We start from the raw sequence: 13,994 nt of genomic DNA, 5'->3' as shown, positions 1-13,994 counted from the left end.
ATTATCTGGGATGTAATGATTTTCTAAATGGTGCTTGCCAGCGCAACCGCATAACAAAAGTTTTATTTGTCAGTATCAAGAGAAAGTGATTGTTAATACATGTACTTGATACATTCAATGCAGAATAATGAAATGGATGCTTTTCCAGGTGTTAACTGATGAACTTTTCTGGTCATCAGGTCAATGCAAGTTAATTCTTTGTTTGAAAATGATTGATGAATTCCATAAATTGTTAGGTTGGGCAAGCTTATGCCTTATGTTGTTTTGAAAACGAGTGAAGAACTGGGAAAGAGAAAGGTCTCTTGTACCCATGTGCACATCAGATAACCCCAAACTGACCCAATTGTAAAATCGAGGCTCCCCAAAATGTACTTTTTCTGCAGGTATGCTCTTCTTCAGCTACTCCTACTGAGACTGAAATGACCAAAACCGTGTGTAGGTACCTAGCAGAGAGTTGAATTACAGTTTATTGCTTATTTACCAGTAAGCATGTGTACAAAACTGAGAAATCTTGAACAAAATTCCCTTCTTCAGGCCTGTTTAGAATTGATATTAATTGAAAAATGCAAATATATGTAGCAAACTGCTTGTATTCTGTATTATGAAGGCAAGAAAACAATGTGAGAAGGAAATAGATTGTCTGTGTGAGATCTGCTAAAACAATTACAACTTGTAAGCCCCTGTGATATTGTTACACAGTGGTTCCCATGTACAGTGCAAATGTAAATAAATGTGATCTACACGTATAGTGAAGAACTTGTCTCTTGTATGTTTATTCAGTGAAATGGTGCATTCATTGTAAAATGTGGTATATACATCATGTACCCGTGATGATGAATGTTGCTCTATCAACATTAACCTTGCATGATGGTATAGTGCACTCCCGTTACAACGCTAACAGTTATAACCACACCTCTTTCACAACAAAGTAAAAATTCAGGTCGCAAACTTAATATCTATATCTTTATACGCTTTATTTGTTTGGCTATAATGAAATTTCAATTAAACAAAAAGATAACCGCCGGTCTCGAGGACTTCATTTTCACGGGTGTGACCTGTACGGTAACAGACATTCAAAGTTGCCTCATCCTTGCTGCAGTCACGTGGTGTCAGCCGACACAGTGTGAAGTGATCCCACATGAACAGGGACAATCCCCTCTCGTCAAAGTGATGCCCAAGTCGTCACTGATGCAATGTGACATATTGTTGCACAACATACTGTGCATGTGTTTTTCCTGTTTGTTAGTGCCATTGTGCACATACACACCTGTCATCTGTAAAGTTATACTACGCCGACAGAAGTCAGGAAATGTCTCCTTTTCTTTTCATATGCTTTACAAGATATTTAGAAGGTTTTTTTCCACCAGAAGTGAACAGATAAGGTCAGCACAATGTGATATACATTGTATACCTTTTTTTCACAACAAAATAGCTAACAAATATACAAGTATTGGAAGTCATATGATAATGGTAGTACACTGTAGTGTAAAATGTTCTTTGTTCTCTACTGTTCCCTTCAGGCCTCTGAACAAATAAGTCAAAAGAACCTAAAAAAAAAAGAACAAAACAAGCATTCTAAATAACAGAAGCTTTTTTTTTTCTTATGAAACATTAAAATGAGAATTGTGCAAATATGTATGCATGCTTGTTATGGGTTGTATGTACGTATGTATGTATCATGTATGCTTGCATGCATGTATGGTATGTATCCAGTACAAAAAGTTGATAATGCAAACCTCAAGTCTGACCACAACCTCAAAGATATCCTTTAAAATTATGAGTTCTGAAAATTAATCAAATAAGGCCAGATGTTGACATTTAAGTACACAACTACGTGTTTGTGTACCAGTACAATTATGTAACATCTTCATCACTGAGTACAGTGCACTCCCGTTATAACGAAATGCTCGGGACCGGCAGTTTTCTTTCGTTATAACGAAATTTTGTTACAACCGAACAAATACAATATATAACAAAACCAAGGAAACCACGCATATATCATGTTCTGTTTGTTGAATACTCGTCTTACACTGTGCAGCTATGTGAAACGGGATGGTACACTGTACCTTTTAAATTTCGTTTGGATAATCACATTAAAGAGAGCATAAAATTGACGGAAACTGTGCGTGACTCACGGAGCGAACACAGCATGATGTGAAGCGTTCGCCCATGCTTGTTCCGGTACGTATTTTCGAAAGCGATCCGCATTTCGTTATAACGGAGCACATTTCTTTTATTTTTCTTTGTCCGTGGGGCTGGGAAAAGACTTCGTTATAACGAAAATTTCGCTATAACCGTGTTCGTTATAAGCGAATTTCGTACCGTAGACATTAATGGCGATAATTTTGGGACCAGAAGTTTTACTTCGTTATAACGAAATTTCGTTATAACCGTGTTCGTTGTAACAGGAGTGCACTGTACCTATTTTGTGTGCTCTTCATGTACTTCATGACAATGTCAATTAAATACACAATAAAGTACTTTGTCAGCTATTATGCAGTCAATTAACGTAAAATTCTGTAACATTTACATGTACATGATTAAGATGAGGTCACAATATTAAGTTATGTACACATATCATACTCTTTCTGCAGGGGGATGGCACCAAAATTGGAAGTGTTATTCATTTTGAGGTGTTACGTCAATTATTGGTAGGCATGTTTTCACAACTGTTGCGAACCCTTTCGACAGTGACATTTTTTTTTACACACACTTTGATGCATGTGCCTTATGTTTACAAGATCTGACTCACCCATGCACTCTTTTGTGCAAAGTCTCATTGTAATGGCTCTGCATCCATTCTCAAGACGTGATAAAATGGTTTAGGAGTGGGGTGAACTGTGTTAAAAATCTCGACAATTTCAATAAATGATGGACACATGCATTATATCACCTTACAGATTACATTTTGATATCCTGAAACAATGAAAAGTAACAAACCACTTGTCATCACAACATAGATCTTTTCACATTTAATACCAGTAGACACATATCAGTCTTCAATGTGCATACATCTATATTTATTTGGACAACGTTCGACAAGACAGATGCTGTGGAGCATGCTATAGTGTGGGTAGACCTGCACACGTGTGTGTGTGTGTGGGGGGGGGGGGGGGGGAGGCATAAAGAAGTAGAATGAACTCGTACACAACATAGAAACATTCACCCGGATATTGGTATCAGAAACATATTCTCCTCAAACCTAAGGAGTATGTGAATGTACACACACAGCATCTTAATCTGTCAGACGAAATAAAAGCAGGTGTTTAAAGACTTGCATCACCAACCTACACTACATACTGTAGTTCAGTTGAAGTACATGTTCACACCATTAATGAGACTTCTACTTCTTTCTACTTCCATTTCTTTGAACACCTTTAATGGTCTGACCAGATTTTAAAAGGACAAATTGAATGACCTTGCCATGTAGGGTTTTCTGGGTCACAGAACTGACGAACTGTAGTGAATATCCTCATTAATTATGCAGACTGCTCCTTGATCTTTCTCGGCCATTTTTCATCAGATGCAGCCAACTGAAAATACATACAATCAGTGTCACATATTTCTGCATTGAGAGGGAATTTATGGTGCAGCAGAAGTGATTTGAAAGTGCCGTAACAGTCAATTCCCATCACGAGGGGCGAAAGTTTAGTCTTCCTGTGATCAGGTGTCATCCTTTGCATCCTCTGTTTCCATGGGAGCTTGTGATTCCCCATCAGCCTGGGCTTCATCTGTATGTAATAACCAGAAATGTTTGGAAAAAAGAACAAAAACAACAACAAATATGGTTTTGATCACAATGTGTATGCATGCATTAGAACAGGAAATGCAACCATGACACCATTTTTGATGTTGGGACCATAGTCAAAAGGATCTATATGGTACTATAACCACATAAATTTTTGCACATTTCATGCTACTTTTGGCTAGCGCGAATTCTAAAATCTGCAAAGATATCTTCACAATTTTTTCTGCACATTTTAAATGGGCCGACAGTCGTGCAGCGCGAATTCAAGAACCCGCGAATGTGTTTTATGTATACAAAAAGATGGATGTTTACAGTACCTAATTTTGTGAAAAGTTCACTTATGTACTGCTGTAACGTTTTCTGCACTGGTTGCAAATTCATTCTTATGTGATGTCATGCCTCATCCCAACTCTTGTAAGTATGCTAATGATGCACATCCCACAGGACAAATCAGTTTTACAATACACTGACCTCTAGTTTCCCATTTTCTTTTTAATCACAAAAGTAACCATGGTTCCTCTTACTGAAGCTAATGCAAGCTAGAGCAAGCCAGATCACTTGAAGAAAACATTGCAAGAACCTTGGTTGCCTCTTGCCATGCAGATCTTTGTCAGTTGGTACATGAAAACAAGATTGAATTAGCAGCTCAGTACCATACTAGCAGTAATGAAAAAATCAGTTGATAAAGTCGAAATAAGTGAGGAGAAATTGCATAAAACTTATAAGTTATGAATGTTATGATTCTGTGAGTGTAGCTTCACATGGAACCTACTTCAGAAGAATAAATGACATTACAAATTAATCTGATATATTTTACATTACAGAAGGAAACCCATTTTTGTTTTTCAACAGCTGTCCTTTGAAAATCAAAAGGGCGTTGTTTCCCCCTACCTGAACTGGTTTCCTTTGGCTGCAAGAAGACTCGCTTCATTTCCAGTTGTTGTGGGTACAGCATTTGTACTTCCAGTTCTTGCCCTCATCATCTGCAGTAGGAGCAAAGTGAAATAAAATTGTAGAGATTGGTGATAAGTTAACCCTGTTGGCATGATACTAGTATTCACTGAATTTACCATGGCATACATGACACTTACTCAAAAATCACAGCTTGGCTTGAGCCATAAGAGATACATGTATTACCCACAATAGGCAATTTTGAAATAATACAGAATATTGGGTAATTATACAAAGCTGAAACCCTTATTAATGCTTCAAAACACAAAGGGGTAGATGATTAATCAATTCAACTGAAAGAACAGAAGACATGAAAATTACACTTTGCTCACGTGTACAGTATTACGTGTTCAGGCTTTGCTGTTTCCTGTTTTTCTTTGCTTCATCTACTAGATACATGTCTCAAACTTACTAGGCTGCAAAATACAGTGGACTCCAGTTATAACAAAGTCTTCGGGACGGGCAGTTTTTTGTTTTGCTATATTGAAATTTTGTTATAACCAAATAAATAGACAATAAAAGAACATAGAGCTGATAATGTTGCGGCCTAATTTTTACTTCATTGTAACCAGAATTTTGTTATAACCGTGTTTGTTATAATGGGAGTGCACTGCCCTGTTGCATAAAACCCTTACCGCTGGACTTACCGCTCCTTTCTAGCGGTAAGTCTTCAAATTAGCGGTAAATTTTATAATCCTTGATGCTGATTGGCTGTGACGCCTAATTTTGACGGTAGTTACCATTGAAATTCAACGGTAAGTTTTATGCAACGTTGAATGCTCTATGGGAAAACAAGTCATATTACATGTATGTTCATGTTGGTGTTTCAAACAGCAGAAGCCAGGAAGTGATTTGCTATAATAATCAAATGATCAGGAGACTGCAAGAAAAAAAAAAAAACAGAGGAGAGAAACTCGTCTACCTCCTTCAAAAATTACAATGGTGCCAACGGCCTTCTTGTATTCTCCTTGGAAGACAGAGTTGCCAACTTGCAAGACTGGTTTATCCGTCTCGATACCCTGTAACAAGAAATCGAAACAAATACATCACTGTCATAATTCTGATCCATTTCCTTGTTTTGTCCAATCACTTTCCATCAACACATGACCATCATTTGCCACAGATTATTTATATATATCATCCTGTCTTTGGTAGTAAAATGGTATTTTCGTATCTGACATGGGTTAATCATTAACAGTTGACTGCCAAATTTGCCCATGCTTTGATAAGTCTGTAGCATCAGCTTGTATGGAGTGGCTATTAAGATTTAAAATGCAGACAATGATATTATTTTACACAGTAACCTGACTGTATTGGATGTTCTTTGATAGTCTACAAAAAGTGGCTACTGGTATCTAAACAGGTTTGAAACCCCCAGTATGTGTATTGTGTGTGTGTGTTTGTGTGTGCGGGGGGGGGGGGGGGGGAGATGACACGACATGCATTGTAGATACATGTACCATTCGCTGCATTCCCTGATTATCACTTCTCCAGCAGTTCCCCTTTGATAAGTTGAAAACTTGGCATTTGTAACAAACAAATGTTTTGAGAAGGAATAAAACACCATACATTCACTCCACTCTATGTGAAACATGAGGAAGCATTGCCACAGTGCATGAGGTGTGACTCTCAATCAATCTTTCAATTGATCTAGCTCTATCAATTTTTCCAATTGGTAGCAGTTCCAGAACCAGAGGCCGCAGTATCAAAGTGAGAAAACCTAGAGCCACATGCTGTATAATGTTACATTACAAGCCTCTATCTGTTCAAAAATGTAACAATTGGCAAACCTTACCAGACACAGCATCATAGCAACAAGTGTTAATCAGTTCAGAGCTATCCTTTACAACCCATGTCAGAGGACTGAAGTAATATCTGGAGGGGCAAAATAAGCACTGTTTTACATCTTTACACCCTAGTAAATCCAAGTAAGTAAACCTGTTTTTTAGTCATCTACAGGGCAGAATTTTTGCACAAAGTTGTTGGTATACTGTCATACACCTTCGCCATATAATAGAGGAGGTGGCATGTTCATGCACACATTGGTTAAGCTGGCTGTCAATGAGCCTTGAACCCTGAACCCACTGATGATGGTGAGGTAGACACACAACCAGCTGAGCCAGCTCGTTGTTCTTCTCCTGCCCTTGATAGAAGCATAGACCTATACTCACCAGAATTTTACACTCCTTTTTGGACTTGGCAAAGTTCTGATCATCCGCCACACCAGAAAGCTCGACAAGAACCAGATGTTCCTTCATTATAGGAAAGAGAGAGATTGGGGAGAGGAAGAGGAAGTGGAAGAGAAAAAGGGTCAAGAGAAACCAGACCACAAATGCCAAAAAAAGAAAAAAAAAAAAAAAACCCTACACAAAACAAACACACAAAAAAAACTTTGCCCTCACAAGTAATTTAAAGCATCACAGTACATCTAATAGGAGTAGGAGAACAACTAACAATTACTTGAAAATTTGAAGCAAATTCTTGCTACAATACAATCTACTGCAGCACTTTATGGATATTTCAATACACAAGCCTGAATTGGTGACATGATTACTGCATCACTAGAATATATTCCCTATGTAAGGTGACAGATATTAATATTCATACTTTGGCAAAATCATAGTTTATTATCTCTATGTTTCATTATTATGCATCCCTGGATATGGTCTTGCTATCAACACATCATCTATCTAGGACAGAAAAAAAAAAAATCCCATTAGCCAAGGAACACAATTTTGGAGTTCTTTTTTTTCACACTGAAGACAAGTCACTTTAATGACCAACATCCCAGCAACTCAACAGGGAAAATTTCGTTTTCAAATAAGGAGATTTTTATTTTTTTGATAGTATAGAAAGACAAGTGGTACCAGTTAGCGTACAACAGCTGGTGAAAATCATTTGACAAAACAAAGGAATCCATCTTAACCAAGCACTGGAATTAAGTTTGCGGAATACATTTAACTTTGCATGGATAATTGTAAAAGCAAGGGATCATATGGTGAAGTTTGCCACTTGCATTGCAGGGATAGCCAGAAGAAAGACCGAAACAATAGACAAGCTCATGGCCCACCATAAAAATTTTCACACTGAAGACAAGTTTAATATGACTGAATACAAGTCAAAATGGTCATTGCTAATCTAGCTATGTCTAACTAAACCCTTTACCTTACACCAGCATACCATAACCAAATTAAATTTGCAATTTGCACTTGTTAATGGTATGGTAGTGTTGGAACAGACTAGTAAGCAGAAAGCGTTTCCATGTTTGTTCTACATGCAAATTTGTACACCTATCTAACGGTAAATCTGCAAGTTCAATGTTCAACTCTGAGCCGGACATGACCGCTCGACGCTCGCTCTGCTCTGCTGATTGACGAGGTGCGTAGCGTTCGGGTTGCGTTCGGGTAGAGAATATTTTGCTATACCTGTGGCTGTGGTTTAAGTGTAACTTCACCTGGGGTATACACGTGTGGAGGCACAGCAGATAGGGGTGAGTTTTCACACATTCAACGCTGTTCGTCTTAAGACTGATTAACGTTAATAGCTTATAAACATTTGATAGATTCGGCAAACGTGGAGATAGCGTATATTGTGGTCCCACACGTTCGATTCAATGTTTGAAAATTAAGACGAGGTCGAGGTTCCCACTACAACTGGTGTTAGATCTCCTTTTTATTAGCTTACCTCCTCGATCCAGTCATTGTCACGGATATCTGCCATGTTGTTACAGTTATCAGTGGCTCCCGTCAATGAAATCAGCCCCTCTCTGGCTAATCCACTTCTTCAGAGCCCGATAGTTGCAGATCTAAGCGATTGAACGGAACGGAACGGAAAGGTCTGGATTGTAAAGCGCGAGAAGTTGTCGTCACTGTCGTCGCAGCATAGCCGTAGTAGTGCACAGCGAATGCATCGAAGATGGACATGGGTACGGGTCAGCACTGGCGGTCGCTCCGTTCCTCAGGCCAGCCAGGCGGCCGTGGCAATGCAAAAAGGGGCATCACTGTAGACTGTATAGTATAAAACCAAAAATGTCTTATGATGCCAGTAAACAAATCCAGTGTATTAAATGTTATATGTAAACTAAATGGCTCGGAAGCTCTGTATCGTAGAATAGCGATTTTATTTGTTTTCTGCGTATTGGCGTTTGTTATTCCAACATCAGTACAAATGAAACTTTTTACATATATGAATATGATCACAAACGCGCAACATGTATGATCACAAACGCGCAACATACAGATCCAGACATAGACAGATCTAGACCTAGAGAATATTCGGCTTGATATTGAAGAAGAAGAAGAAAAAGAAAAAGAAGAAAAACACACGTTATAACACATTGCTCATAGACACCTTTTACTCCTAAATATGTATATAGTTTCCCTCGCGCCTGGTTGGGGATGGTACCGCATAAACACTTCACCGAAAGATCAAAGATCGGTCTGTATCTTGTCGTGGGGGATGTTCAGCCGAGACTACGTCTGGCTTCAATCACGGAGGAAAGCCATAAAAGTAATTTGCCTGAATTACCTACGATGACGCCCAGTAAGTTGAAGACTTGTAGAGGGTCATTCAAAGGATTCAATCCTGAGCCTGAGGAGTCCCATGTGATGTACAATCCACGGGATGGTCACATGCAATCTGGATTAAATTTGTTATGTTTCTGTTTCCAGTGATCATTGAGCTTAGACTTGAAGCTGTTAACTGATGTTGCCTCGACAGCTCACTCTCTGACTGAAAGAACCTTTTACTAGTTCGACACCTAGCTCCCTTTATACAACTTAAACTTATGACCGCCTGTAACTTGACCATGGATAACAAAAAAGACAACAGCTGGATCAAAGTCTTCCATTTTATACAAAATCTTGAACACTTGAACCATCTGAACGTTTTCGTCGATACTCTAGGGATGGAATCCCTTAATACTTGAGTCTCTCGATGACAACGATTTAACTTCAGATACCAACTTTGTTGCTCTCCTCTGAACTTACTGAACTCACTGAAGCGCCGCATAGTTTACCAATGTATAGTGCGGCTAGGGTGAGGGAGCTATTCGCTCTTAGTAACCCATTGATAATCTGAACCGATTCAAGTTTTGTTTTTGTTTTGTTTTGGGTTTTTTTTTTTTTTTTTTTTTTGCATCACTCTTTGAAAGTTCGTTCCATACACAAGAGCAATATTCCAAGAGCGGTCTAACAAGGGCCTTATACAGTAGGACAAACACTTCCCTGTCATCAGATGAGTAAAAGTCCTTTTGATGATCAGACCAAGTACTTTATTCACCTTTGCAGCTACTTTGTGTGGGCCTACATGAAGAGTAAAATTGAAGTTAGGAGAAAAGAACACCCCAAGATCCTTTTCCTCTTTGACTGTCTCAATAATCTCAACATTATCATTCTTGTCATTTGAATGCATAAAAAATAGAAATGTAAAATAAGAATACAAAATATTTTATGAACCCCACTTTCTGTCTAATGAAACACCTGCTCATCGATGGGACGAACGCTCCCACTTATACCAGTACATCATTACTAGACTATTAGCCCTCGTGCCGCGGGTTTTATAACGGCGTTTTAATATTAAGCAATATTAGCGTGCAAGTTCAAAGGGAAGCCGAATACTGCCCGAGCACCACTACTCGGTATTTCCGTTGGCTCTTCCCTCTTCTCATTGGGAATGTAGTTGGCCCCTTTCTGATCGTTATCAGAAACCTCTTCTACCATGTTCCACTTTTCGAACTGTCTTTCTCTTAACGCTTCAAACATGCGCGTTTGAATGTGTAAAAGCAGTTGTGTATCAGGACGATGAATTAGGCTAAGGAGCCTCGACTGAAAGAGTCAAAGTCTTATTCCCCTGTGCTCCCATGTTCGATGCCGTCACTCAAGAATATTTGAAGGTTGTGCCAAACTGATTCTTCCCCTACAAATAAGGAAAACAATTAATGGATTCATGTCTCATTGCGTAATAGCCATACCGCAGCCACTCTCTAAAATCTTCAGGAAAATCATTGTCTCTATGATGGTATAATTACATTCGCCATCCCTACTTTTAAAAGATGAGCGGTATAGGCATCGGTGCGTAATAAAGACAAAGAATTTGCGCAAATATTTTTGAAATAAGAATGAAAATTACTCCACTGCATGATATTTTATGTCTGGACATTAATCTGACAAATCAAATTAAAAAGAAGCTATACTTGATTATATAGGCCAATATCATACCAGTTGCATTTGTCGGAATTGGTCGGAAATAATCGGAAACTTTCCGACTACAGTACTTTACGAGAAATGTTATTTGCCGATTTACGGTGATTAAATCGGCTTTCAGGAGGGTACAAGTTTAAATACGTCCACTACTACAGCTCAGATTTTCACTTTTGAACATTGGGTATGATTCACTTTTATATTATTAGCTTTATCGTTAGGTGAAGTTTAACCGGAGCTTGAAATATAAAAGCAAAATATACCCGATATCATGTTCGCGGTAAAAATGAATCTTCAGATTGCTCAGAACGACGGCGACATCGAACCCCGGTTATCGAAGGCACAAAATTAATGCACGTATATAACAATATAGAATTCTTTTGTGCATCCTGAAAGAAAAGCGGCAGCTGTTTGAATGATATAGCCAGTTGGAACTCCATCTTTTGAACCTTCTCGGTATTACAAACGATTAATGGTTAGGATTGTTTTGATCGAGCCCAGTGGATTCATGCAAGCAACCCCCGATTGTCCGTCCGATGTAGGTTGCCTACACCTCAGGAGCTGTCACAGCGAAAGACGCCATTGGGTTTGAATGATGGCGCGTTTGCAGTGTGATGTGCTGCGAGATCGGTCTTTTGCACGTACTAGGATATATGAAAATAGATACGATATTCCATACATTCTGAGCTTGAAGGGGCTTTTTAATACTGTGTTTGCACTTCGGGAGGAAGCCGTTTAGAGTTACGTTTACAGAGGCGCACAAATAAGATTTTGGCCCTTCTCAAAATATTGGCCAGCCTCGTCACCTAACGAGCGCTTGCTGCTGTTTTTGCATCTGTTGATATGCATATTGTCGATTCCGTGCAGAATTGCTGCACCGTGTACCTGTATTGGTGCGGAGATCCACGGATTTTGTTTATGCACAGAATACATAACGTGAATCAGAGAGAGAGAGAGAGAGAGAGAGAAAGAAAGAATTCATCCGGAACACTTATTATGAGGCACACAGTAGCCCCCCCCCCCCCCCCCCATCCCCCGTACGTCTTTTCAACCATAGATATAAGAACCTCCACTGCACCACACTCCCTCCGTAAACATGACGAGGCAAGGGTTGCATCGGGGGTTGAATATATCCGGAGAGAGCGGATTGATCGAGGGTGTTTACTCAGCAGTGGAGCCCCGTCCACAGCCAGAGAAGAATTAGAAGAAAAAAGTCTCTTCTCGCGCTCGAGAGATGATGATGATGGCTTCTTGTATAGCGCCGGTATCCATCTTTCTTGATCTGGAATGTCTCCAACTTCAACTGTTCAGCCGTGATGTATAGGATATTTAATTTCAATTATCCCGACTCAAGGATCAAGCACTATTGTTTTGGAAGGCGTAGCGGGGAAAAGGTAAGTATTCAGATTATTCAGATAGGTCTAAGTCATGAAGCATGTTAAAGATTCTGCATTCCTGATCTATCGAGGAAGGGCTTGAGTTTCCAAGGCTTGGGTCCAGAGAATAAGGGAGTTCACGGTTGCGATTTGCGCATGTGCAAAATAAAGGTCAAATGAGAATGTTTGTGTATTTGCCATTGACTTTCAAACGAAAAGAATCCTCAGGCAAGTGAGGATTTGGAATGTTAAGTTGTGTGTTTCACCTTGTTAGAACGCACAGGTGAAAGTGATTCACACGCATTTCATTGCATTGACATTGATTACAAAGGTGGCATGCTTCAACGAAAAAATGCTCTGTCACAGGTCCTTTCCATGTTATTTGAAAGTCTGTGGTGTAGGGGTCAAATGAGACATAATTATGCGCTAACCATGAACTCCCTTATACTGATGTCGAAGGCTCTGTTGCCCCAATAGCTGTGCGGCTGAGAGGTTCTTTCAATTGAGCTTGGTTTGCTGGGGGAGAGGCTGAGATAGCCCATAACTCTGCCCTACATTCATACTAAACAATTATGTGCAGTCAACCTCCCCTATAGGTCGACCTCCTACAATGGAAAATTGACCAAGTCGAAGACAACTCCCCCCACCCCCCCCCCCCCCTCCCCATGGCCATAATTATGGAAGTGCTGATTCTATAATGGTGAGTCGAAATTCACGTCCCGTTGGATTCGGCGTAGGCGAGGTTGACTGTATATCGTGCAACCACAAGATTAGCCTTTTGCCAAGGCCCTCTCGTTATAGCCATCATTCAGCGAGAGGGCCTTGTCAAAAGGCTACCACATGATCTGCTATGCGGATTGATCGAGGGTTATAAAGACCCCACAAGAGCACGAAACAAAATGCCCCTCCTTGCCGAGAAGTCTGCTCAAGGTACCGAGCCGGGCTGGCCAGAAAATACGATCGTCGATTGGGCAACTCGAACCGAGGCCAGTGAGGGAGATTTATTTGATTTGATATGATATATTAATTTTAAATTATTTGCAATAAAATGAAAATATTAGGGTAAAATTTGGAAATTTAAAGAAATTTTATGAATATAGATTTGGCGTAAATATTCCTCGAGGAATGATTAACGCCAAATAGATTCAAATAACAACAACAACAACAACAACATGCGTTATGATCTTGCCAAATTCTGCTCTCCTTCTGATGGTTAAACCCCGTCCCTATGTGGAACACCATTATGCAGACGAGTTCCATGGGATACGAGTGATTCGATTCTATGGTGCTTTTGCGTCTTTTGTATGTAGCACACATGGTCTTGCGGCGTACGTTTTCCTGTTGTTGCAATATATTTTTTTTCAATGATTTTGAAGGCAGTAAATGTATTTATTTATTCGATCTTCTTAAAAAAAAAAAAAAATCCGTTTTAATATTAACAAAAGTAAAAGACATTTAAACTTTACACATGTAAAATTGTCTTTAATCTATTATGTGCCTGGAAATCGTGGATCACTGTTTTTGCTTGTGTGACAGTACATAATAATTATGTTTGTCTCCGTGTGTGCTCCGAGTAGGGTGTGTTTGTATGTGTGTGTGTGTGTGTGTGTGCGTGTGTATGTGTCTGTGTGTCTGTTTTTGTGTTGGGGATGGGGTACACGTGTGTGTATAAAATGTGGAAAAGTGAACGGTAAAATGTGGAAAATGTGGAAAAGTGAA

General features: G+C 39.3%; 1 protein-coding gene across 1 annotated transcript; it reads right to left on the bottom strand.

Moving 5' to 3' along the window:
* Positions 1-955: 955 nt before the first annotated feature.
* On the bottom strand, positions 956-8,530 carry LOC140246157 (general transcription factor 3C polypeptide 6-like). The gene is given in 6 exon segments (XM_072325596.1): positions 956-3,731; positions 4,640-4,687; positions 4,690-4,731; positions 5,622-5,718; positions 6,871-6,951; positions 8,384-8,530. Coding segments are annotated over 6 exon segments (372 nt in total). The 5' UTR covers positions 8,420-8,530; the 3' UTR covers positions 956-3,663.
* Positions 8,531-13,994: the final 5,464 nt, after the last annotated feature.

Source organism: Diadema setosum, chromosome 2, assembly GCF_964275005.1.
Source record: "Diadema setosum chromosome 2, eeDiaSeto1, whole genome shotgun sequence".
Taxonomy (NCBI): Eukaryota; Metazoa; Echinodermata; class Echinoidea; order Diadematoida; family Diadematidae; genus Diadema; species Diadema setosum.
Note: the sequence above shows the minus strand (reverse complement) of the source record. Positions and strands in the feature narration are given on the sequence as shown.